At 45.5% G+C, this 27,048-nt stretch overlaps 1 protein-coding gene across 2 annotated transcripts; it reads right to left on the bottom strand.

Moving 5' to 3' along the window:
- Window positions 1-608: 608 nt before the first annotated feature.
- ERCC5 (ERCC excision repair 5, endonuclease) lies at window positions 609-27,048 on the bottom strand. Of its 2 annotated transcripts, none has more exons than XM_047756060.1 (15): window positions 26,506-27,048; window positions 21,525-21,700; window positions 19,442-19,557; window positions 18,769-18,855; window positions 17,614-17,674; window positions 15,863-16,006; window positions 13,673-13,880; window positions 12,257-13,381; window positions 10,182-10,426; window positions 9,711-9,830; window positions 9,343-9,556; window positions 7,560-7,704; window positions 4,862-5,062; window positions 3,631-3,715; window positions 609-1,286 (listed from the first exon to the last, which is right to left on the bottom strand). In XM_047756060.1, exons 1-15 carry the CDS (start codon window positions 26,591-26,593, stop codon window positions 702-704), a joined length of 3,600 nt encoding a protein of 1,199 aa, XP_047612016.1. In that variant the 5' UTR covers window positions 26,594-27,048; the 3' UTR covers window positions 609-701. The 2 variants fall into 2 exon arrangements, with proteins under 2 accessions (XP_047612016.1, XP_047612017.1); XM_047756061.1 differs by having other exon boundaries at window positions 1,152-1,286; window positions 3,631-3,705.

Genomic DNA, 27,048 nt, shown 5'->3' with positions numbered 1-27,048 from the left:
GTCAATGAAGTGGAAAACACTAGAAAAAGGTAACGGATTAAAAAACAACTGTCAAATTTAACATCCAAAAAAGAATGAAATAATGCCATTTGCAGCAACACTGGATGAACCTGGAGATTATCACAGGAAGTAAGTCACACAGAGAAAGACGAATAGCATGTGCGATCACTTACATGTGGAATCTAATAAAAAAATGACACAAACTTATTTACAAAACAGAAACAGACTCACAGACTTCAAAAACAAACTTAGGGTTAACAGTGGGGAAACGTGGGGTGGGGGATAACATAGGAGTTTGGGATCGACACACACACATCACTACACATGAAACAGATACGCAACAGGGGCCTGCCGTCGAGCCCAGAAACTCTACCCAATATTCTGCACTTGATCTTGGCCAAAAGGCCGAGCAGCAAACTACCCAATATTCTGTAACAACCTTTATGGGAAGAGAATCCAAAAAAGAATGGATGCGTGTATGTGTATAACTGAATCACTCTGCTGTGCACCTGAAACTAACACGACACTGTAAATCAACTACACTCCAAAATAAAATAAAAAATTAAATTCGAAATATTTTTAATTTCTTTAAAAAACCACATAACAAAGACTGTGCAGATACTTTAAATTTTATTATTTCCTCACAACAAATTCATGATGAAATGTTAAGCTGTACCCAATTCCAGAGAACACACGCGCATTTAGGTTTTCCTCTTTCTTCCTCTTGTACTTCCGCGTTTCCCCCTTTTCTTCCCAAATACAGACCTGGCCGTCACCAGGAGGGGCTTGGCCTCCTCTCCATCATCATCGCTGGAGCTGCTCGCTGCGGCACCTGCGTCTCTCTGGGGGGCAGGCGGCACGGCACTCCGAAAGCCTGGAGGGCTGGGTCCTGACCGTGCCGCAGCTGGTCCCTTCTGCCTGTCCGTGAAAGGGAAGCTTTCTGCATCCTCGCTCGATGAGGCATCGGACGACTGCGAGAGGTAGGCCTCCCCTAAAAAGCCACCACGTTCATGCTTGGAAACCGAAAGCCTCTTTCTTTTCGGGCTGGATGAGTCCTGCCATCGCTTCACTGATTCTCTCTTCTGGGTCTTCCCTTTGGCCTCATCCAGAAACTCAGAGTCCTGTGCCATGGCAACAGAAGCTGCTTCCATCTCACTGGCTGCTTCTTCTCTTTCTTTTCTCAGCATACACGTCACTGCTCTGTTAAGTCTCTGGCTCTTAATGCCCTTAGCCTCCTGTCTTTCCTGCTGAGCTAATCTAAAGAAAGAGTCAATGCGGAGCTGGGTCTAAAAAATGAAATCAAATAATAATAAATCAGACAAGTAAGTAAACTTTCCAAAGCAGATCAGAGAGCCCCACCTTGACTGTTGGCACTGGACGGGAGGAGTTCTTCGGAAAATGCTAATTCATCCTCTCTCAAAAGTTCACCTCTCCCCAGTGAATGACTGGCAGTAAAATGGACTTTCAAGATCACCCCTGAAGCAGTGCTGGTACCACCTCTGTCAATGGAGTCCTCCAGGCACACATCAAGAATGAAATCCCTTCTTCAGCGTTTAAAGAGTTAAATATTTTTCAGGGGCCAGATAGAGCATCTTCTTTTATTAGAGGGACATATTTCTTGGGGTCTGTTTCTAAGTTCTACTCTTCCCTTCTTTTAAAAACACTATCATCATATGACACCTTTAGGAGGTAATCTCACAGTATTACATACTAGGAGTCATAAGAAATAGTCCCAGAGTTCCCGTCGTGGCTCAGCGGTTAACAAATCCGACTAGGAATCATGAGGTTGCGGGTTCGATCCCTGGCCTTGCTCAGTGGGTTAAGGATCCAGCGTTGCCATGAGCTGTGGGGTAGTTCGCAGACGCGGCTCAGATGCTGCATTGCTGTGGCTCTGGCGTAGGCCGGTGGCTACGGCTCCGATTAGACCCCTAGCCTGGGAACCTCCATATGCAGTGGGAGCGGCCCAAGAAATGGCAAAAAAAAAAAAAAGAAAGAAAGAAAATAAATAGTCTTGACTTTTGTTCAGCAAATTCACTTTCCAGAAGACAGTCTTAAAAAACAGTTACATTTGGGAAAAGTTAGATGCCTCATGGTCATCATCACAGCATTACATATGAAAACTTGAAAATCCAAGGTTCACGAAGTGAAGTAAACTAATTAAGTTAAATCTCTGATGAAATGCAATCTGGCCACTTGAAACAATGAAAGCTATGCAGTATACAGGAAAAAACAAAAAACAAAAAACAAAACAAAAAAAAACTTGCCTTAATGGAGTTATTTATATCAAATTGCACTTACGTATGATAAAAAAATATATGTGGGAAGAAGGGGAAAAAGAAAATAGACCTAATTGTCAACATCTGTGTTAGACGAAGCAAACAATGAGTAACTCTTTTTTTTTTTTTTTTTTTGTCAGGGCCGCACCAGTGGCACATGGAGGTTCCCAGACTAGAGGTCAAATTGTAGCTGTAGCTGCTGGCCTAGGCCACAGCCACAGCCACGCCAGATCCCAGCCGTGTCTGTGACCTACACTACAGCTCACGGCAACACTGGATCCTTAACCCACTGAGCAAGGCCAGGGATCGAACTTGTGTCCTCATGGATGCTAGTCAGATTCGTTTCTGCAGGAACTCCCAATGAGTAATTTTAATGCATTTTTTTCGCTAATTTTGTGGAAATAAACTAAATATTAACTTCTACAATGAAAAGGGAGAAAGGTATTACAACAAAATTTATCTGAAATTAAGGAGTCATCAGTCACTAAGCCAATTAGTTTTCCTTGTTGGTTGGTGTACATTACCAGTACAGAAAGTCAAACAGGAGTTCCCGTCGTGGCTCAATGGTTAATGAACCCGACTAGTAACCGAGAGCTCTCGGGTTGGATCCCTGACCTCGCCCAGTGGGTTAAGGATCTGGCGTTGCCATGAGCTGTGGTGTAGGTCGCAAATGTGGCTCGGATCCCACGTGGCTATGGCTGTGGCGTAGGCTGGCGGCTACAGCTCCAATTAGACCCCGAGCCTGGGAACCTCCATATGCCATGGGAGCAGCCCTAAAAAGCAAAAACCGGAGTTCCCGTCATGGCGCAGTGGTTAACGAATCCGACTAGGAACCATGAGGTTGTGGGTTCGGTCCCTGCCCTTGCTCAGTGGGTTAACGATCCGGCGTTGCCGTGACCTGTGGTGTAGGTTGCAGACGCGGCTCGGATCCCGCGTTGCTGTGGCTCTGGCGTAGGCAGGTGGCTACAGCTCCGATCCAACCCCTTAGCCTGGGAGCCTCCATATGCCGCGGGAGCGGCCCAAGAAATAGCAAAAAGACAAAAAGACAAAAAAAAAAAGCAAAAAGCAACCAACCAACCAATCCTTAGGGACTTGTATTCTATTTTAAGTAAGAATCCCAAAGTCGGAGTGAATACGAAAGGATGTCAAAGTTCAGCCCTCAGAGTGATACTGGAAAATGAAGACAGAGTCCAGTTTTCCCATTTTCTGTTTTCCTCTGTTCTCTAAAGTACATTTTAAGATGTGTCTTACATGCCCTAAAATAAAAGAGTAACTAGTCTTTAACAGCTGGCCCTCACAGCCTTCCTAAATTTATTCTCTATCCTGAACTTAGGAAAAGAGCTGCCACGATTACCTGCTGAGCATTCAGTTGCTTTAATACTGGAAACAGAGATTCATCTGTCTTCGTCCTGTTCCAGCCAAAATACCGCTGACAAAATATGCAGGCAGTTAAGACTCATACATGTTTTTCAAGATATTTAAACAAATAAGAATAAAAAGATCCAAAGAACCCACCCTGATGCCATTCCCCCCATCTCCAAAGACATTTTCATATTTATAAAGACTAAAACGGTAAAGCAGAAGAATAACAAAGCAAGTAACTCCAACACAACCATCTGGCACTGTGCACTTCTCCGCAGAAAACAAAAGAATCCACTCCCCTTTTAACATCGAAACCTCGTGACTATAAAAAAGGTTAATCTAGAATAAAAACAGACTCCTGATACCGCATACACTCCTGTGAGAGAAAAAGACGTAGTTAGAGTAACACGATGGAAAGCTTCAAAATACCTCTCCAAACTCTTATTTAAATCTGAATAAAAGAACAGTCATAAAAAGAACAAAACTAATAATCCTTTCTATTCTTTCAGGATGAATACTTCAGTGTGTTGGCGTACCTCCGAATGCTGACCACCACTTATTTCAAATAAAGAGCCTCTTTAAAACTAAAGAGACGATTTGCAGCAACTCAAACATGGAGGCAACCCAAGCGTCCATGGGCAGATGAACGGATACACAAAAAGGGGTCTGTCCACAGCAGGGAATGTGATTCAGCCTTAAAGGAAGGAAATCCTGACCTGGATGCTACAGCTTGGATGAACCTTGAGGATATGCTGCTGAGTGAAATAAGCCAGTCACAAAAAGGCCTACACGGTGTGGTTCCACTTACAGAAGGTGCTCAGAGGAGTCGCACTCACACCGACAGACAGCAGAATGGGGGGAGCCAGGGCCTGGGCAAGGAGAGTGAGGCATCACGGCTTGATGGGTACAGAGCTTCAGTTTTACAAGACAGACAGAATACGGGGATGAATGGTGGCGACAGTTACACAACAGTGCGAATGCATTTAATAACCACGGAGTGGTGCCTTGGGATGGTTCAGATGGTAAGCTTTATGTTATGTGCATTTTGCTACCAAAATAATAACAACAATAATAATAACAACAACGCTAAAGAGGAGGGAATGAAAGGAGCCTCGGAGATAATGGCATATTGGGGAAAAAACTGATCTGGGTTCACGGTGCAGAAGTTTTAAACCCAAACCCCTGAGGCGCTGGTGCTCGTGTTTCGGGAAGGGTTAGGATACTCTCGAATCTTGTCGAGGTCGGGGGTGCCCCACAGGAAGGCCCCCCTGGAGTCGTCCACCACCGGCCTGAGGTAGGCGTCCGCCACGGCCGGGTTAGGGAAGCCAGGGGCGAGCTGCAGCTTGCGTAACTTCTTTTTCACTTTGGTGTCATAAGGATTAGGTCTTAGCTTCTGATTTTTTTGAGCTTCATGCCACCACTCTCTATAAGGCAAAGGAAACGAGTCTCCGTGAGGCAGTGAGACCTGAGAGCAGATGCACTGCGGATAAAGAGCTCGGCAACATCTGGGGACATAAACTCAAGGGCCAGCTCCAAAGCGCGGTGTGCCTGGCTTACCCGAGAACAGTGCTGTCATCTTCTGTGTTATTAACCCAGCACAGGATGACGGCAAACGCTGCCTGAAAGCGGACTCCGGGCTCGGCACCGTGTTAACCACTCTACACACAGTCCTACCTTTGTCCTCACCTCACCGACGAGGAAACCGACCTCCAGCAGGAGCCACTTGCTCAAGACCGCAGCTGGGGTAGCTACACTCTCCCCGCAGAGCCCACGCTCATAAAAAAGGCACAGCTCCCCCGGGCCTCCTCAGCGGCAAAACGATGTGATGTGCCCATAAGACTTACCTCCAGTGAACGACAATAAGGAACCCAAGAATACTGAATAAAATGTAAAAATGCCAAAAAGATGGTAAATTTTTAAAATACAGTATATACCTTTACATCAAGTCTGATCCCAATAAGGAAAAAATGCATACATGTGGACAAAGAGAGAATAAACAAATGGGGATGTTTAAAATAAAAAAAAATACTAACAGTTATTATTTTATTGTATGTTCTAGGCAAGCAGACAGGTTAATTTTCTCCATGTTTTATTCCTTTTTCGGTTTTTCCATCATGAGCCTAAATGACTCTGGAGGCCTAAAGATGGCCACCCATTCTTGGAGCCTCCACCCAACAAGAAGTGGGGCCCATGCCTCCTGCCCTTGAGCCGAGCGGGCTCTGTGGGTGAGGAAGTGACACTGTGCCAGGCCTTCGGAGACTGCCCTTTCCACTTCCTGTCTTGGAGTTATTTGCCTGGGAAGCAGCCGACCCGCTACGAGGAAGCTCCAGCTGGTAAGAGGGTCCAAGGGCCCCCGCCCCCAATGCCGGCTGGGCTCCTGGTCACAGCACCACTTGCCGGCCACAGGAAGCCAGCTCAGGCGGCCCCTCCAGCCCAGCAGAGGTGCCCCCAACACACATGCAACCAGGGGAGACATCCCTACATGGCCTGATCAAACTGCAGAGTCAGGAGCAAAATCTGTGACAGCTGCTGTTTGACCAAGGTTTACAGTGGTTTGTAATGTAGCAATCAATACACAACCACAAACTTTATACAATCAGGATAAACGAACGGCATCAAAGTTAGAAAGGTAACCAACCATAACCCTTTCTGATCTATGCATTCGGCAGAACCTAAAACACCCTGCATCTTGTGCTCCACCGCTTCACACACTCTTTAGTCTTAGGAACTGCCTCACAGACTTGCTCTCTGCCAGTGCGGTGCCTCGCCAGTGCGGGAGTGCCACCTAGCGTGTAAAATCCTAACTGCCATCTTCCCGAAGGATCACAGCCCAAAAAGGAAAAAAGAGATCCATCTTCATCAGTGTCATCAGTCAGCACAACACACTGTAGGCTCATCAAACCAAAAGGATCACTCTCCTTAGAGCAAGAGGGCCAGGCACTTAAACATGAAAGATGGCAGAGCTCCCCCAGTGGCACAGTGGGTTAAGAATCCAACTGCAGCAGCTGGGGTTGGACCCTGGGCCAGCGCAATGGGCTAAAGGCTCTGGCATTGGTGCAGATGTGGCACAGGCCACAGCTGCAGCTAAGATTCAATCCCTGGCCTAGAAAGGTTCATTTGCCACGGGCATGGCCCCCAGAAAAGATTTTTTTTTTTTTTTTTGCCTAGAAGATGCCATCACAACCTATGTATAGATTTAAAACCACTGAATTGCACTCTTTAAAGGAGTGAAATTTACAGTGTACCAGTGATGTACTTTTTTAATGTCATCAAGGGGCAACCTCAGGAAAGAACTCCTTTCACAGTCATACTCACAACTAGCACCATCTCGGCATCCCCGAAAGTGAGAAGTGTCCCCAAGGAGAGCACAGCCCTGGGTTCCAGACGAAGGAGACGCCACCGCTGAACACATCACAGGTGCCCACGGGCAGCGGCTGGTCCGGGCATTTATTCCTGAGCCCTCTCTGGCCGACCTCCCTCAGAACACTGGGCACCACAAGTACAGGCATGAGGGTGCTTCCCGTCACCCCAAGGCCTGGGAGCTCCCCGAGGGCACAGCTTGTGACTGGGTCATCGCTCCTGCTCCAGCCGAGCACGCTGTCAGCACACTGTAGTTACTCAACAAAATCTGAATGAATGAAACGCTGACTTCGACACTCCCAGGAAATCCCACAGGACTAGATCTCCTTAAACTTGGGTAAGCCTGGCTTATCCTCTTAAAAAACACTGTCCCTGATTTCAGCAAACTCTAGAAAAGGAAAAACAACCTTTAGTGCCCCAAACAATACTGCCTCTTGTTTTCTCAAGGAACAATGATTTGTGACAATCCAGGATACAAATGGACTGTGACATAAATAACGTTATAATATGGGTATTTATATACATAAACATCTGAATTGAAGAAATTAACAAAGAACTTACGAGAATTTTAGGAGAGGTTCCAGGCCATGTCCAGGGAATTCGTTGAGAATTTCCATGGCTGTAACACAACCTACAGTTGGTATTCCTTCTGTATAATCACTTCCAAGTAAATAGGCCAAATTTATTAATTTGTTCCGGTCCAATCCTATACAAGTAAAAATGATTAGATATTTTTAAAATTTTTATTTAAAAATTGTTTCATTAATTATTAACATTTCTAAACATCATGAAGACAACATATATATACATAAATTCTCATCCAATATCCAAAGATTATTTCTTTTACTATTCGAAATAAGTTCTTTAAACGGCACCGTGTTAGAATCTTGCAAGGCTTCTCCAGCCTCTCGGCTCTGAACGCCACATAAACTCTGACCCCCACACTCAGCTCTCCCCGTTCTCTGAACCTGAGTCACACACTCAACTGTGGCCTTAGCACCTCCACTGGGACGTGCAGTGAGCATCTCAGAAACAGCCCCCAGCCCCAGATCTTCACACTCCCCCAGGGCCACCTGCTCCTGCCCAGACTCTCCTCTCATTACAGGTGGGGTCGTCCCGCCTGGTGTGCGGGAGGGGCCATCCTTGACCCCTGCTCTCCGCGCGCATCACAGCACACGCGACCCCACCTGCTCTTGGTCCCTCCCCACCTCTGGGTTACCTCCTGCCATCCCTCTCCTCATTCCCTCGCACTCTGCCCTCCTGCCTGGCCTGCCGTCACAAAGGACTCCGGCTGGGGACTGATTTCCTCTCAGTCCCGGAAGCTAGAAGTCAAAATCGAGGGGTCGGCAGGGCTGGTCTCTGAGCCTCTGTCCTGGGCTGGCAGGTGGCTGTCTCTCCATGTGACCACACATGGCCTTCCCTCCATGGCCTCATCTCTTCTTAGAAGGACCCCGGTCAGGCTGGATGAGGGTCCACCCTGACGACATCATGGAACCTTGGTCACCTCTTTAAAGACGCTATCTTCAAACACGGTCATATTCTGAAGCACAGGGGATGAGGACCACAACACCTGAATTCAGGGAGGCACAATTCAGCCCTTAACTACCTTCCTGCTCCCCTAGAACACACCAAGCGGGCTGCTGCCTCAGGGCCTCTGCACATGCGGGCCTCCTCGTCTGACAAGCTCAACCCCGAGGCATCCATCCCCAGCCCGAGCTTCCTCTCTCCTTCAGGCCCCCGGCCTCAAAGGTACCTGCTCGTAGAGCCCTTCCTGACCAGAGGACCTGCCCTTCCTGGGCCTGCACGTCACTCTCGCCTCTCTTTTACCGCTTTATTTTTCCACATGGCTCACCCCACCGTCCAGTTATGATTTATGTATTTATCATTTGTTTCTCCTGCTAGACTGTTTCATTCTCTGCTGTTTCCCCATCTCCACTGCCAAGAACAACAACGGGCACATAGGAATGACTCAGTGTAATCGCTGGCTGAACAGGAGGAGGAAGGTCACTGCCAGAAACAAGAGACGACCGGCCAGGAGGCTTGGGACCCCAGCAGGAGCTACCCCGCCACCTTCCACTCACGCTAGACAGCTCGGGAAGCCAGTCAAATGTGACAGGGTCTGAAGACTAAAACTGCAGAAAGCGTCTAAGCATTCCTAGGGTTTTGATTCCTTGATTCTAAATTAAAAATCCTGTTCTTCTACAGAAGCAAAAGACCACATATAGAAAACCCTGTCGAGATCCACCGTTTCCAGCAATGCATCACTGGTGCCTTGGAAAGAAAGAATTCATAACACAAACGCTGAAGGAAAATTCCAGAAAGTAACCGTACTCTGACGTCTCACCTAGTTGGTTGTGGAAGTCCACGTACTGGTAATACTCTACAAACTTGTTTTTATTGAAGAAGTTTTTATAGACGTGCCGTGCTCCGAACAGCCAGATGTCACTGTCATCAGTGATGGTTCCAGACGTTTGATCGCTCAGGTCCAGGATAGCGCACTGAGCCTCTGCTTCCATGGGAGCCTCGATGTAGGGGATGCCGAACAGGCGGAGCAGCTCCTGAGGCGCGACAGGCACACACAGAACCCCCGCTGGCACCCAGCACCGGCCTCAACCCGGAGGCGGAAGCACGACTTAAACACAATTCAAGGCCCATCCCTCAGGTAAAGACAGCAGTAGGCACCGGTCAGGGAGGCCCAAGCTGTCCACCTACCTGGCTTTCTAGAAACATCTGTCCTGTCACGGTAGCGGCGACCCGTTCCTGCTGCTGTTTTTGAGCTTTCAGGGAATGCTGCTGTGCTAAAAGGTCGCTTTCCAGACTCGCCAGCTCCTCCTATAAAACGATTTCCTTTGTAGATAATTACATGTAAATTACCCAACTCAGTTCCTTTGCGATAGACATTCGCCTGTGTGTAGCCTGACTGAAATGACCAACAAGGCTTTTCTCCTCAGGAAGCTTTCCGCTTGGATTTCTGAGCACGTCTGTAATATCCTCAGAGTTCCCTCCCTACTCACACGCGCAGTGGGCACCATCCCAGCCCGCAGCCTCCCCAGAAAAGGAAGGAGGAACGCGGGGATGCGCGCAAACGGCTAATAAGCATTCGGCCCGAAACTCCTGAAAACCCCGAAACTACACAACTTGGCTTCCTTCGCAGTAAGTGAAAGCATGCCGGCACGTTATTACCAGATCGATGTCCTGCCATTCATTGGGCGAGCCGCCTGCATCTCTGTCCCTTTCTTCGTGTGGCTCAATCCCCACAGCCTCACTCTCAGCGCTGCCTCTCGGGAGGCCCTCGGAGTCACCAGGGGCTCCCTCCTCAGGTCCTGTCGGCTCGTCCTCAGCTGGTCCAGGGGGAGGGCTGGACGCTTCGTGTAACTCAGCTGGAAGCTCATCACTGCTGTCTATACTCTGCACTTCAATGAAACTCCCTGTACCAAAATAATAAGGTCACTTTATCCACAACTGAAATATTGAAATTACCCTGAAATCATCCAGAGCTTCCCAGAGTCCCCTGGAAAATGTTTTACCCTAAAAGAAAAGACCTGCATATAATAGAAAACATGTAAGAGTAGTACACTGTTGTTAAATACATTCAGTACTAAAGGCCTACAACTTCAAAACAAGCCTTTTCAATTACATATCGTGGCACTCTCTTTGAAATTAAAAACCAATCTTTCAGAGACTTGCATATTTGCTTTATACAAATGTGTTCTCTATGTTAACTTTTATTTTTTTATTTTCTTTGTCTTTTCTAGGGCAGCACATGTAGCAATATGGAGCTTCCCAGGCTAGGGGTCTTATCAGTGCTGTAGCCGCAGGCCTGCACCACAGTCACAGCAACGCAAGATCTGAGCCGAGTCTGCGACCTACACCACAGTTCACAGCAACGCCAGATCCTTAACCCACTGATCGAGGCCAGGGATCGAACCCGCAACCTCATGGTTCCTAGTCAAATTCATTAACCACTGAGCCACGACAGGAACTCCATTCTCTATGTTAACTTTTAAAATTAACGGGTTTTAAAATCCACAGAGAACATTGAGATATGTAAACAATCATGGAGGCTGTTAACTGTGTTTTGATGCTATTTCACTATGAACACAGTGAAGAATAAAGCTGTGACTTAGTAAAAAGAATCCTGGATAAGGACTCAGAAGAAACAGCTGTCCCTCCTCCACTTTCCTTCCCTGCTCTCTAGATATCTTTTCTTTTCTGTAACAAGTGTGTACTGATTCCCTGCCTTCACTTTCCGTGGAGGAGGCTGGGTCTGAGGACACACTCAGGTCGCAGGGGGCTGGGACCAAGGAGACAGCCAGTAGGATGGGAAGACGGTTACAAATACAGAGTGAGCAAGTAAGTAAATACATCGAAGGCAATGGAAGGGTCCTCACTGTTAGAAAGGGATATTATCAGAAGTCAGAGCCTAGAGTGAGGCTCATGATGCTGGACTGGAACTGCAGACACGGGTGTGAACTCATGGGCATGTGCATGGCCCCACTAACAGGTGCCAGGGCCGGGATTCAAACCCCATCCGACTGGCCCCAGAGCTGGAGCTGCTCCATCTACACTCCACTGCTCTGTCCACGCTCTTGTCATCTCTGCAGGAGAACTGAAGCAAGAAGACAGCATGTCACCCTCCCCAACCTCGGTGGGGACCGCCCTGGTAACTCAACTTTTAGCCATTCTACACGTGTCCAAAATTACCACAAAAAACACTACTGAAAGGACTTATTCTGGGGTCAGAAGTAAATTTTAGTGAGTAGGCAATTTTGCAAATATGAAACTGCAAATAATAAGGAAGAACTGTATGAAGAGTGCATAGGTACAGATATATAATATACCTGTGTATGTAGAGGGCACCAGAGACAGACAATGAGAGAGCTGTGCTCAAGCTAGTGGGGTAAGATGCCAGCCACTGAGGTCCCGGGTGAGGGAAAGACAATGGTTTGAAATATTTTTTCAGCTTTTTAAAATCTGTTAATTATTCCTAAATAAACAGTTCAAAAATTAAAGGAAATCTTCTTTACCTTCTCCAACTAGGGCATGTGGTCCCTTTAAAAACAGCAACAACAGAAGAATGGCAAAGCAGGCAAGGTCAAGATTCCACTACTGGCTGTGTGTCCTTGGGAGAGTCCCTTGACCTTTCTGGGTCTCTGGTTCATCACCTGAACAGAGTGGGGTGTGGGCTACACTAAAGTCTCTCTCGGATCCTGCAGACACGAGGTCTACTTTCATCTCGAAAGAGCATGAGCACCTACCGTCAGATTCACTTTCTTCAGAGTCGTTTTCCATTGGTTCCATGGTCTCTGGAGCTGAAATTAAACCCTGGCCTGCAGGTTCAACGACCTCACGTTCTTGGATGGTTTTCAGGAAATTCTCATGCTCCCTGGCATTAAGTGAGGCCACTTTTCCTAAGTGACTCACTGTCTCTAAAGGTTCACCTGGCGTGTTCCTGGATTCCTGCAAGCTGATGGCACCGCCAGCTTCAGCAGCAGGGGTTCTCTCATGTTCTGTCTCATCATCACTTGAAAGAACAGAGGTATTGTATTTATTCTCAGGCGGAGGAAGAGCTTGTTGTAGCTCAGGCACTTTGGTGTCCGTTTCATTCCTTGACACAGAACTGGGACTTGCGGGAGGTGTTGGTGTCACCTCTGGGCCACTCTGGAGCCCGGGTGCAGCCCCAGGCAGCACCACCGTGGTTCCTAAAGCAACCAGATCCTTTCCATCCTTAACTGGAGACTCACGGCTTGTCTGAAGGGCTCCCTCCTCTGGGTCAATCAATGGGATCTGTTCTCCTGGAACGCTGGATTCGCTGCCTTGACGAAAGCCAGCACCCAGTAAAGGAGCCGGGGCCGCCCGCTCACGGTCGCTCTCGGCGCTGGACACACGCGCCCCAGCGAGGCTCACACAGGCTGAATGAGGTGCCCCTGTCAACAGCGGGGCTTCTCCGTCTCTCGCTTCAGGCCCTTGGTCGGTTTCCTCATCAGAGCTGCTCGCCAGCAGTTTCCTTGGTTTTCTGGCCCCTGCCCCTCTGGCCTGCTGGTGGCTGCCCTCTCCATCACTGTCCTCGAGGGCTCTCTGGATGGCCAGGAGAGTCGGCGGCGACACAGAAGCCTCGCGGGCAGCAGGCATGCTGTCCCCATCACGGCGCCCCGCGGCCTCGGCCTCGGCCTCCGGCTCCTCCTCTGAGCTGCCTCCCAGCAGCGCGGCCTGCAGGGCCCGTAAGGTTCTCGGGGAGGGCGGGGACGCCCTGGGCTCCGCGTCTGGGGTCAGTGTTTCACCCGGAGAGGACTTCGCGTCAAGAGAGCTGCTGTGCACGGCACTGGCACTGCCGGCGGGAAGAGACGCCGACGCCCCTTGGTCCGCTTTCTTAGCTTGAATACCTTGAGGAAAAGGAAAAGGGGCTCACTCTGTGCCCTGACGCGGGGACAGCGCGCTTCGGGCCAGAGGAGGGAGAGTCCTGGGTCTCTCACGAAGTCACAAATTTTCATGCAATCAGCAGCTGAGAGTTCATTTTGAACTGGGCTGATGCAACACTAGTTAATACATTAATAGCTATATACGTTTATTACTGCCTTCAATTAGGAGTCATATTATCCGGGAGGATAGCTAGAAGTTGGAGGCATGACATATCTTTGGTTTTTAATCATCAAATAAGTGATGGTACCTAATACCTTTGATCAAGATGTAATGTGAAGTATCTTCGGAGACCACTCTCCTTGATTCCACCTCCTTCAAAAAGCCCCCTTCATCTTCATATTGCCTTTGGATTTGTCCTGAATGTTGTTGATTCATTTCCTTCTGGACATTTTCTATGTGTTGATTTAGATAGTTTTTTTTAAGCAAGCCTTTGAGCTGGTACTGAGAAAAGTCATTGGATTCCTAAAGTAAAAGAGGTAAACAATTATTTTTATATTAAATACGGATAACAGCCCATCTTTTTCCCCCCACAGAGGATAAAGAACAGGTGATTTTTTTCATTGGTGGTATTTTTACACTAGAAGAAAAATTTGAATAGTAGGGAAAAGCTGTAATTACCTTGTTAAGGAATAATCCTTCAAATAAAAACAACTGGCAAACGAAAGGAAATCATGGATCCTGTTTATGATTTAATCTTTTACTCAAAAAAAATTTATTGAGTATGTCATACATGCCAGGCACTGTGACATTTTGATTATGGCTTAACAGACAGAATATCCTTCAGGAAACACCGGAAGTGCCCAAAGCAGTTCTAGGTCCAGAAAAGACACATAGTAATTCACTGAAATCACAGCTATTAATAATACTTAACATGTATAAACCACCTCCTGAGTAACACTTCTTCTTCTAAGGGTTTTTATATATATTATCCCGTTTGATTCTCAGCCACCGATGAGACAAATGTCATTACCTCCACTCCACATGTGAAGAAACTGAGACTTAAATAGCATAAATAACCTGTCTAGAGCTACATGGCTAGTAAATGGTAGCTCCAGAGTCAAAAGCAGTTGCCAAGCCTTGTGCTATATTGCTTCTATTCTTATTGGGACTATTACTCTTACTACTCAGCAACATTACTGTTATCGATACTGCATTTGCCCAACGTACGGATAACACAAAGGTCCAGCCTGTGACCGAGTACTTTCCGTAGCTACCAAAATGACAGACCCAATGAGCTTGCACCACCCTGCCCTGGCCCACTGATGCTAGAGGCTCTGTGGTGGCAGAAAGAATAAATGGAGCAAATCATCAGAGACTCTCTCCCTCTCTCCCTCATCCTTCCCACTGGTGTTTACATAATCCAAATTCCATTTCCTCAAAGACCAGCCAGAGATCCTTTTACACTCAAGAAAGAAAATGCTAGATTGACAGACTCCGCCTGGATTTTTCCCCTGAAATGAGAATAAATTTACTTTCATTCTTTGTTTATCATTTCTGTACACCTTAGCATCTTCCTATGTTCACATTCTTCTTGGAAAAACAGAGAGGAGTGATGGGAAAAGAAATAGCTCCTGCCTTTTTCATATTTTTGGTATTAAGAAATGTTCAAAAATCTATTGAAAAAAAAATCTACTCATTAGGAATAGAAATGCTACAAACTTTATGTTCTGTCCGTAACTACGGTGAGCTGAAGGAGAACAATGCTACAACAAATAGGCTCTAACAGCAGAAAGGAACCCAGAACTCATTCACCAGCCGAAGACAGTCATCTGTGCTGCAGCACGAACGGGAGACGCACACGACGGAACCCAGCTGCACACATCGCCCTCTCCTGGGTGTGATGGCTGTGAAGCCCCCATGAGATGCTCCAAGTTGAGACACTTACCACTAAATTCCCTACTACCACTGCCCAGAAAGAAAAGACCCACCTGCTTTTCTAGGGCTGCAGAGCAAGAGGTACCTGGAATCTCAAGTCGGCACAGGCTCTTCCACTGTGATTAGGTTCTGTATTACTGTGAACAGTCATCACGTAGAGTGTGGGTTAAAACAACTTTTACGAACTCATCGACAACTGAACCACGAAGCGCACACTGGGCACTTGCTGTGTGGAAGATACTGAGCTAAGTGCTGAAACTACAAGAGGTGAGCGAGGTCGGCATAGCTGGGTGCTACGAAGCCAGAGGTGCTTAATTTGTGATGTGAACACAGAGCAGAAGGCAAGACCTGGCCTCCCTGGAAAGTCAAGAAAGGCTTCTTTGAGTAAGTATGCCTAAGTTCAAACTTATAAACACATGACGCTGCACAGGCTCTCCGAGATACACAAAGGCTGTTCACTGGACACGAGCATCGTGTAAGGAACGCTTACCAATTTTTTCTTTTTTTCTAATGCAGAATTCTGCTGACATTCTTAATTCTAAACATTAATGTGCTGTTGTATACGTCACCTCTGGCATTGGTTCAAATAATGTTCTTCTTCGCTTGGTAAATTCTTTCATATCAGTCAAGATTTCATGCTTTATTTCAGGGGGCAGGCTGCTGAAGTCTTCAGACTCAATATCCACTGCTTGAGGATTATGAAAGAACTCTTCCTGTAAAGAGTAAAATGTAACATTTGTCTTCACCAAAACTGCTCTCACTTGCTGCATTAACCATGCAGGACCTCCACAAGCTGAAGAATCTTGCAGTTTCAGCTCAAAAGTCTTCTACCAGATACACCAAAGTAACATGAACATACAAGAAACAGGGAGCCTAGGAATCAAAGAATGTTACCCACTATTCTGAGAAACCTGCAAAAAATTTCAAAAAATTATATATACAGTACAACCTAATTTGTAAAAATGTTAGTCATTAAAATATGTGTGGTGGGGGTCCTGAAACACACCCAAAGGTTCTCCGACCCTCCTCTTGTCTGATTCCCTTCCCACCAAGCAGGGGCTGGTCTTGACCAGCTGCTCGTGAGCAGAGCGCCGTGGAAGGGAGGCTGTGAATCTCCCACGGCCGGGCCAACGGGCAGCACGGGGCCTGCTGGCCCTGACACAGCACCACGCTGGGCAGGAGCTCAGGTCACACGGAGAAGGGGCCACAGGCAGGTGTTCTGGCTGATGGCCTGTGTCGGTCACTTGGCACAAGGGTGAGGAGAGGAGGCCTTGGAGGGGACTTCAGCCTCAGCTACTGACCACACCCGCACAGGAGCCGCTGAGAGGGACCTGCCTCGCTGAGCAACTCAACCCCCGGAACAGCGAGAGATGATGACGATAAAAGCCTGTTTTCACACCACGAGGTTACACAGCAATTGCTAACTACACATATGCACAGACATGCATCTTCACACACATATACACATGTACCCTTGACACACAGGCGCGCGCACACACACACACACACTCACTCTCACTCTCTCTCGCACAGGGATTCAACTATATGGGGGTGGGAGGGGTACTAATATACAGCAAGATGTTACTGGAAAAGTTATTTACGGGTGATATGCTTTCCATACCTTCACACAAGCATGTGTTACTATGTATATTTATTTACTGGTTGACTGTAAAAAAAGATGGTTTATTTTGGATATCTAGATATGCATAATTATATAAATATGTATTGAGTGTATGCATATTTTAATTTTTTTAAATTATTTTTTGGCTGCACCCGCAACATATGGAAGTTCCCAGGCCAGGGATCCAATCCAAGCTGCAGCCACACCAGATCCTTAACTACTGTGCCACAATAGGAATGTCTGTATATTTTATATATACACATATATTCACATGCATATATATATATGTATGTATACACACACACACAATAAAGAAGATATTTGTCTGGAGTTCCTGTTGTGGCTCAGTGGAAACAAATCCAACTAATCTCCATGAGGATGAGGGTTCAATCCCTGGTGTCGCTCAGTGGGTCTGGCACCTGGCATTGCTGTGAGCTGTGGTGTAGGATGCAGGTGCAGCTCAGACCCCAAGTTGCTACGGCTGTAGTGTAGGCAGGAAGCTGCAGCTCCAATTCGACCCCTAGCCTGGGAACTTCCATATGCCATGGGTGTGGCTCTAAAAAGAAAAAAAAAAAGGAAGAAGCAGCTATTTGTCTTTTATAAAGAACATTCATAAATTCATATTACCTCATTAAAATGAATCATGTCATTCATTTGAAATAATAAAATAAATCCTGAATTCAAAAATTATTTAAATACCTGTAGTGCTTGCTTTTGAATCATTCTTTCTTGCCATTCTTTTTCGTCTTCCTCTTCTGAACTGAAAGTCAAACATACATTTATAACATCTATGATTTAATGACTGCTTATAAAAATACTTCTTGAGTGCAAGGTGCTGCTAGTTACAGGAGGTACAATGGAGAATAAGATCCTAGGAAATGTGCCATCTTTGGCCTCCCAGTCTGGTGGGGAGCCTTGTAAGTGAGCAATCACAAGGCTCTAATACCTCCCATCACCAGGGCAGTGCAGGCTGCCAAAGGTGCGACTAAGTGTCACCTCACCCCGATTTGGGTCACAAAAGCTTTCTGAAATCTGCAATCACACTGCTTGAAGAAGCACGTAACTGAGGGGTTGAAGTTTTGTCTTAAACGAAATGAGAAGCTAGGAAGTGCTTTAGGTAAGGAAAGGACAGTATCAGATTTGGGTTTTAACAGGTTCTACACCACAGTGCAGGGTCTGGGCTTGGCGGGGAGGGGTCCTGGACAAAGGGTAAGATCAAAGACAGAGACAGAGAAGGAAGTGTGGGAGCCAGGGCAGCAACCTTGACATGATGAAGGCAGTAATGGTGACACGAAAGCTGCGTGGCCTCGAGGGGGCCCGGCAAAGGAATGGGGGTGAGTGGGGGCAGAGACAAACTGGCCCTTCCTCTGCACTTCAACCAGAGAAGCGGCTGACCAAGAGCCAGGTGGAGGAAGCGTGCAGAGGGGAGTCGGAGCAGCCAGCATCCCCAGAAGCAGGGGGGTGCAGGCGCCGTGTTAAGCTGAGACCCACAAAGCACCCACTGCTCGTAGCAAGGAGGCCCTCGTGCGGAGACGTTCGGCAGGATGGTGTGAAAGAGAAGACCCGGGGCTGAGAAGCAGGCAGAGGCCGCACGCGTAAGCAAAGCAGGAGAAAAAGCCAAAGCCACATCTCCACGACTTCCAAATGCAGAGCGTGAGCCCAGGCTCCATAGAATGAAAAACAGCAAACCACCAAAACACAAAAGTAAGAAATAAAAAACTCAGTCTTTAAAAAATATTCTAAAAGGTGTCAAGAATGCATATTTCAGCTGTGCCTTACCAGGCAGATAAAACATAAAAGGTTTAAATCTGTCGGAATACAGCAATAACATTTTTAAATAATTAAAACGTTTACCTATTTTTCTCTTTCTCTTCTAAAGGTGGCAAAGCATAGATGTCATTTTCTCTTTGAACTTGAGTAAGACTGGGAAGGGCTTCCTCCCTGAAAAGCACACAGAGACTTACACAGAGATGACAGCAAGCAGGACCGAGAGTCAGAAACGCCCTGCAATGACGACACAAACCCTGCTGAGGAGGTGAGAAGGCGGAATACGGGGGCCATGACTCCTGCCCTCACTGACCAGCTGCCCAGGCCACTGCCGTGGGCAGGGCAGCTGCTGCTGTGGGCAGGGCAGCCTCCAGAAAGGGAGAAGCTGGTCTCTGCTCAACGAAGACCTCTGGGAGAGTAAACCCTGGTTGCAGCTCTCTTCCAGGGATCAAACCCGTGCCACAGCAGCAACCTGAGCCACAGCAGTGTCAACACGGGACCCTTCATCCGCTGCGCCGCAGGGGAACTCCACACCACACTGCTGCAGCTTTTCTTTCTCATCACCCAAGCTGAGACTCCCCGAACAGAGAACTGTCACAACTTCAATTTACGAGGTCTCACGGACACCCTGCTGATTCCTCTCATTTCACCCTATATTTTCTACTTCAGACTAAAACTGGGGAAAGGGCATCGCAAGAATCCAATGCAAACACAGTAAACGTTTACATTAACCTTAAAAGGAATGTAATTTCCCTCTTGCCTTTTGCTTTTTAAGGCAGTTTTGACAACTTGTCTTTTCAAAAATGTTTTCAAAAGCTTCTCTGTAGTTTTTTTGGAGTCGTCAGTTGCCAAGTCCTTTCTCTGCCTTCTCTTAGCCTGTGAAAAGGAAGGATATAGGATTTTACTGCAGGTATTAGCACATTAAAACATTTCTGTGTGTTTTTTCCCCATAGAATTCAGTTTGTCTGAGTTTTCAGACCACGGTTATTTTAGTATTTTCTCCTAGTTGCTATTTGAGTGAATGTCTTCAGGTTTCTGCTGTGGAAAGGACTTTCAGAGTTTCCAAGGGTTACTTAATGGACTGACTACTATACAATATATCTGGGAAACTATTCACTTATTTCAGTTTCTTGTAAATGTCCTTTCATGTCCCCAAGAAGCCTAAAACCTAATGATGTATAATTAAGTTAATGCTTCCCCAAAGAGATTATTAATTTTTTCGGTAAAATGCCAGTTTTGCCAAAACCAACTGTTGCTAGTTTTTATAAACATGTATTACTCATATGTAACTCTGTCTTTCCACATTCAAGATTATGTCATTAGAAATCCTAAAATGTATAGAAGTATCTTGTAAGAAATGTCCAAACAGGGAAAAGTGGAATAGGTTCTGTGCTTACAGTTGAATACAAGGCAGAAATGCCGAAAGCATCTCTTTTCCTTTCTTTTTTTTAAATTGAGATGGAACTGCCACACGAGACTGTAAGTGAAAGGTGGACGGCATGTTGATGATTTCCATGCGGCCGGCTGATGGCTACAGCAGGGCTAGTTAACACCTCTACTGCAGGCGGGCCGGGGGAGAGTTGGAGAGATGCTGTTAAAGGTACAAACCCGCATCTGGCGGAAAAATAGGTTGTGAAGTTCTCTTTTCCTTTCTAATCCTTCCAAAGAATCCCTGGTACTGAGCACGCCTTAGAGAACTGAAAGCTGCAACAGTCAAGTCTACAGTTTCCCCTGAGATAATGTTCCCAGGCAGTTACGAATCCTTACTTTTGTCCTATATCCTCACTTAGGCAATATCTGTCTGACATGATTATATGGTCATGAGCTGACATTTTTTAACACATAAAAGTCATATCTAAACAGGTGTTGTCCTTCGGGGAGTACACGATGACTCCAAAGCTCACGACATGGCTCAAATATCGTTTTGAACTACTTTCAGAATAAAGAAACTTGGAGTTCCCTGGTGGCACAGTGAGTCAAGGATCTGGAGTTGTCACTGCTGTGCCTTGGGTTGCAGCTGTGGTGTGGGTTTGATCTCTGGCCTGGGAGCCTCCACATGCCACAGGCACAGCCAAAAACAAAAAAACAGTAAAGACGCCCACTCTTATTCTTTTATACCCTGTCCAACATCCTCGCTGATACCCCATTTTGGTCCCACTTGGTGCCACATAACACTGCTCACTCCTACAACCCAATTCTCCTTTACAAGAAGGCTTGCTGTCACAGAGGATGTGCCTTCTAAGATTCAGGGAGGCTTGTCCCCCATGGGTTTCCCGTGATGCTCTGCATAACATGATTTGGGCAACTGGACACCACCTACGAAAACACTCCACAGGGAAAACTTTGTTTTAATTGTAGCGGTTTTAGTAAAAGTTAAATTTTATCATAGCACCCATGATATATTTTCAGAGACAAACCTCTTTTAAAAGTGTTTATTTGTTCAAGATAAATTTGTAAAGGTTGAATTAAATTAGATATATGTCAAACAAAGTCTTGATTTCCAAAATTCTGAGAAAATTTAAATCTTATATGAACTTTTCTTTCTAAGAGTGCAAAAAGAAAAAATACATTTTTTAAGTATTTTCTTTTTATGGCCACACCTGTGACATATGAAAGTTCCTGGGCTAGGGGTTGAAGTGGAGCCACGGCTGGAAACCTACACCACAGCCGTAGCAACTCAGAATCTGAGCCACATCTGTGAGCTATACTGTAGATTGCAGCAACGCTGGATCCTTAACCCACTGAGAGAGGTCAGGGATCGAACCCTCACGGATACCAGTTATGTTCTTAACCCACTGAGCCACAACAGGAACTCCCAGAAAGAAAAAATAGATGGCTCTTACCAGAGTCTGTTTCTTCAACAGCGGAGCGTCCCCATCAAACACAAAAATAGGTCGAATTCGAAAAAATAAGAGTTTGCAGAGCCGGTGAAACAAGGTGAGGAGATGAGCATTTTCTATTGAGTTCCCGTGGCGATCCCGGACTCCTTTAAGTGCTTGGTTTAACCAAATGCTAATATCTACAAGAATTGTTAATGGAAAACAACTTACAATTTCTTCCCTCACCCTCACAATTCCAAATTCCTAATGCCTGACACCACCCAAACACGGAAACTGAGCACTCTTCACAATTCACTTCAAACTGAGAAGTGCTTAGCCCTGATGGACTCTACCTAAAATCAGTTAATTTTATTTGGGTCCTGGTTACCGCTATTCACATCTTGAATTTTTAACTCTTACATACACGCCTCCTTTAAAAAGTCTAATCGCAAAGAATTGCTTCTTTTAAAAAACACTAGTGACCTGTATGGAATGTCAGTAAATTAACACAACTCTCTGGAGAATAATTTGGCAATTCATAGCAAAGGAACTTAAAGACTTGAATCATTTGATTTTTTACCATGTCATGCATGTCACTTAAAATAATATCAAAATACTATTAAAAAAGAATTAAAAATAAAGTTAAAAAAAAAACTTAGGGACTTGTGGAGTTCACGTTGTGGCTAAGTGGTTAACAAGTCCTAGGAACCATGAGGTTCCAGGTTTGATCCCTGGCCTCAATCAGTGGGTTAGGATCTGGTGTTGCCGTGGGCTGTGGTGTATGTCGCAGACATGGCTTGGATCCCACGTTGCTGTGGCTGTGGTGTACACCAGTGGCTACAGCTCCACTTAGACCCCTAGCCTGGGAACCTCCATATGCCATGGGTGCGGCCCTAGAAAAAGACAAAAAAAAAAACCTTAGGGACTTGTAACTTACTCTATTTTAAGTAATAATTCCACTTCCACACATTTATCCATCACACTTACAATAAGTTATTTATAAGATGGCTTGTTTATAAAAATGAAAATATGAATAAAAGTTTACCAACAGGTCTTTTTAAAAATTAAGTTATGAGATACTGATTTACTGGAATCCAAGGATCCCTTAAAAATGGAAGCTGCAGAAGCACGTAAGATAGTCACAAAATATTTTTAGTAAAGGATATAAAACAGGTTACAAAAGTATGGAAAGTATAATTCCATTTTTAAAACATACACAATGTTAAAAATAAAGCAAGCTAGAAGTTCAGACCCCAAAATATTAAGAGTAATTATCTTCTACTGTCATTATATAACGGATTTATATTTTCTTCTTGGAGTTTTCCTATATATGTAAACTTTACTAAAGAATGCTTTCTAACGAATTATTTTCTATTTGTTCACAAGAGAGGGACACAGCCCTCTGCCGGTTTCCCTGCTTTCAATCTCTCTGCCCACTCCCCTGACCCACCATTAAAGTGTGGTCTTCGACACTGCCCGCTCTCAGGCCATCTCCTGTCCTCCTACACCTGCATGGCGACTGCCGCCCCCCACGCCACAGCCCTCACAGCAACCCCTCTCCACGTGCATGTCTGCCCCCAAGCTCCCTCCTGACCCCAGAGCACACAGCCTAGTTGACATCACTGCCTGGCTGCAGATGTCACATGACCAAAACCCAACTCTGGCATGTTCTCACCAGGCTGCTCAGGTCCTGTTTTGGTGACTGTCATTCCCATCCACCTGAGCCAGAACTCTAAGTTCCCTCCCATATGCTCTCTTCATCCAAGAGGAGCAACAGAGGTCACTGGAAGATTTCTAGAATGTGACTTAGTGGACATGTGAGGAATAAACCACAAGGAAAGCAGTTTTAAACTAGTTAGGACAGCTTCAGTGAAAGCAGAATGCAGTGGTAAGGACCGTGAGAAGTGGTCAGATAAAGGATCCATCCCGCAGAGTTCCCGTCGTGGCACAGCGGAAACGAATCCGGACTAGGAGTCATGAGCTTGCGGGTTTGATCCCTGGCCTCGATGCTCAGTGGGTTAAAGATCCGGTGTTGCCGTGGGCTGCGGTGTAGGTCGCAGATGCGGCTCGGATCTGGCATTGCTGTGGCTGTGGTGTAGGCCAGCAGCTACAGCTCCGATCAGACCCATAACCTGGGAACCTTCACATGCCGCACAGATGCGGCCCTAAAAAGACAAAAGACAGAAAAAAAAAAAAAGGATCCATCTTGCAAGTAGGATTTGCTGTTGACTTGGTTTTGTATTTTATGGGATAAATATTTCTAATTGGCTTGTTTCTGGCTGCTACACCATTTACAGATGAAATAGGTTTCTACTTACCCCATTGCTTTAAATTTCATAATCAATGAGAAAATCTAATTTCAAGATCAGTAGCTCTCAACTCTGCTCTCCTTGGGAACTGGATAGGAAGCTTCTGAAATACAGATTGCTAAACACATGTACACCTAAAATTCTAAATCAGAGATTGAGCAGAGCCTTTTCTTTTTAAATTAATAATAAGTAGTGTCAATTCCCAGCCAAAGTTGAGAGCTCTAGCTTGAAATTCTTAAAGAAGAAACACACAGAATTAGGTAAGCTGAAAATATTTGCATGATTTGACTTGTTTAATTTCAGTAAGTTTATAAAAGGCAACATTAAATTTACCCAAGGGCTGAGAAAGTTAAATCTGCAGCAAAGCCAAAAATCATTTTACAGATAAGACCCAAAGGACCAATAACTTTCTGAAACAAAAAATAAATTACTTTAGCTCCACTGTTAAGCAATGTAAATTTTAATTAACCCCTATTAGTGTGCATAGCCTAAAGAGAGTGTAATATTTGGTTAATAAACCTAAATGCATTTAACAAATGTTAGGTCCATAAGAGACAAGTTTAACTATTAATTCTTTATTATTTGACACCTTCAGATTGTGTAAATAAACAAGACACTCTAAAAAAGAGGCCAAATAATTTATTTTAGGGATCCAAGAGTAAATTATGAACCTAGTATGTCATGGGGGTAATTTCTTCATTACAAATAAAATAAAAAATCTGAATATATTTCAGATACTTGAATTGGAATTCCCATGAAAATGAAGCCAAGCAAAATAAATTATGAAAGGACATTCTTACATATATACATATTTGTATGTACATATATATATATGTATATATATATATATATATATATATATATATATATATATGTGGTTACCATTATAACTGGAGTATCTTTTTGACAATCTCCTTTAAATAATGCATTCTTTCAGAAAGGCCTAATAACCCCATGAAAATTACTTCATGTCCCAAAAAAGCTTCAGAGTCTCCTGAAAATAGATAATCTAAGTTATATGCTTTCCTTTTATTTTGGACAACTTCCTAAAAAACTAGAATGCTGAACTTCGCATGACATCTCAATTATTTTTACAAAGTATTAATTCTTCATATGGGCTGCAACGTAAAACGATCTAAATCATGCTTAAGTTTTCAGGGTTCTTGACACTTAACTGTCTCTAGAAAGCAGGGACTTAAGGAACCACTGGAGGGCAGCACTAGCACGCGTGCTTATTTAAAAAAAAAAAAAAAACACAAAACACAAAACAAAAACAAAAAAAACCACCTTTCCTACAAGGTACCCGGTAAAAGCCAAAATTCATTACAAATATATTTCAAAATTACTCACACTGCAAAAGATATAATCATCACCGTTATTATCACCTTACTTTATTTTTAGTTTACTTTTTTTTTGTCTTTTTGCCTTTTCTTGAGCCGCTCCCGCGGCATGTGGAGGTTCCCAGGCTAGGGGTTGAATCGGAGCTGTAGCCACCGGCCTACGCCAGAGCCACAGCAATGCGGGATCCGAGCCACGTCTGCAACCTACACCACAGCTCACGGCAATGTCGGATCCTTAACCCACTGAGCATCGAGGCCAGGGATCAAACCCGCAACCTCATGGTTCCTAATCGGATTCGTTAACCACTGAGCCACGACGGGAATTCTTACCTTAATTTACTTTTTTTAAAAAAAATCAATGTTCCATAATGTGTAAGTTGTCCTTATATTAAAGTCAATGGCTCCTTTCCCTGAATTCCCAAGTACTCTGACACTGCATTTGCCGCCTGACAGCAATTATTTACATAACTCTCCTCTCCACCCAGCGCGTGAGCTCTTAGGCTCATACTTCTAGAATAGAATACACACACACACACACGAAGAATTAGAGAAAAGAAAAAGAAAATGAAGAATGCTTAACGAAGAACAAGATATCAAAATTTCAGAAACAGCTTTCACATGTTTTGGTAATGAAAAACATTTAATTCCAAAGATACAACAAAACAGCTAAACATGCACACAAACCACAGTCCTTAAAAATGTCCATCATAGAGGCTGGAAAGAATATAACTCACTGTATACGTTTTGAGATACACTCGCCGTTGTAACATATGAATTTCCTATTTCAAAAACCATAACAAAAAATAACAAGTTATTTTCTCTTTTTTTTTTTCAAGGAAATGGTCAAACATTCGCCCACACTTTTCTTCCTCTAGCAAACATAAATGCAGCAAGACCCAGGACAGCAGACAAAACTACTGGCAGGAAGTCTACTTCGTTTTCTCGTTGCTGACCTCCCAGCCAGGATGATACTTTTAAGATTTACAGTATTAACAGTGCCAGACACTATTCTAAACTCCTTTCATTAAAATAATCCCCTTAGTCCTCACACCAACCCTATGTATGAAGCTCATTGTCAACCCCACTTTACGGATAAGAGAATGAACGCATAGAGAGAGGTAAAGCACGGCCCCTGGATGATAAAGCCAGAACTCCAATCCAGAGCGGTGTGACCGCAAAGCCGAGGGAAAGGAGACACTTGGTAAGGAAACGTCCCGAAGGAGATCCTATCTATACCCACCCGCCATGTGAGACCGTCAACCTACAAACGCCACTCAGCCCCACGGAGAACCGAAAGCAAAATCCTGGCGCCAATCACTGCCTCTCCCGCACTGACGCCGCGTAAAGAAAGGATACCCACGGCAAGGATCTTGCCCTCCAGCGTCTCCGGGTTGACCTGCCGCCCGGAGGACTCCAGCAGCTTCCAGAGCCCCTGGACTCCCATCAGACAGGTGTGTCCTCCGAGCGCAACGCGGGGGCGGGGTCGCGGAAGACCTTTTCCTCCAAGTGCTCCACGGTGGGCTGCGCCACCTCCCCGGATTCCAGGGTGGGCTCCCCCGCTCCCACTCAGCAAAGATGGAAAACAAGAGCCCCGCGACTTTCCAGGGGAAACCGGCACCGACGACAACAGCACTTCCCAGAAGTTGACACTGACTCGCCGAAGAAAGACGGGGCGAGAGAAGGTCGGCAGTGGGGAGGAGCAGGTCTTCGTCTCGCCCAGCACGTTGGCCCAAAAATCTGCAAGCTTAACGAACGACCGGGGTGATGGCACAGTGCCCGCCAGATAAACAGCCAGAAAACTTGCCTCCCACAACTCCTGTCTCCTCCGGTGGTTCCGTAAACTCACTCCAACTGGAGCCTCTCGGATTCCGTCTAAGGCGTCGCACAGGGCGGAAGTTC

The sequence above is a fragment of the Phacochoerus africanus genome, chromosome 13, assembly GCF_016906955.1.
Source record: "Phacochoerus africanus isolate WHEZ1 chromosome 13, ROS_Pafr_v1, whole genome shotgun sequence".
Lineage (NCBI taxonomy): Eukaryota > Metazoa > Chordata > Mammalia > Artiodactyla > Suidae > Phacochoerus > Phacochoerus africanus.
This window is presented reverse-complemented; position numbering and strand designations above follow the sequence as displayed.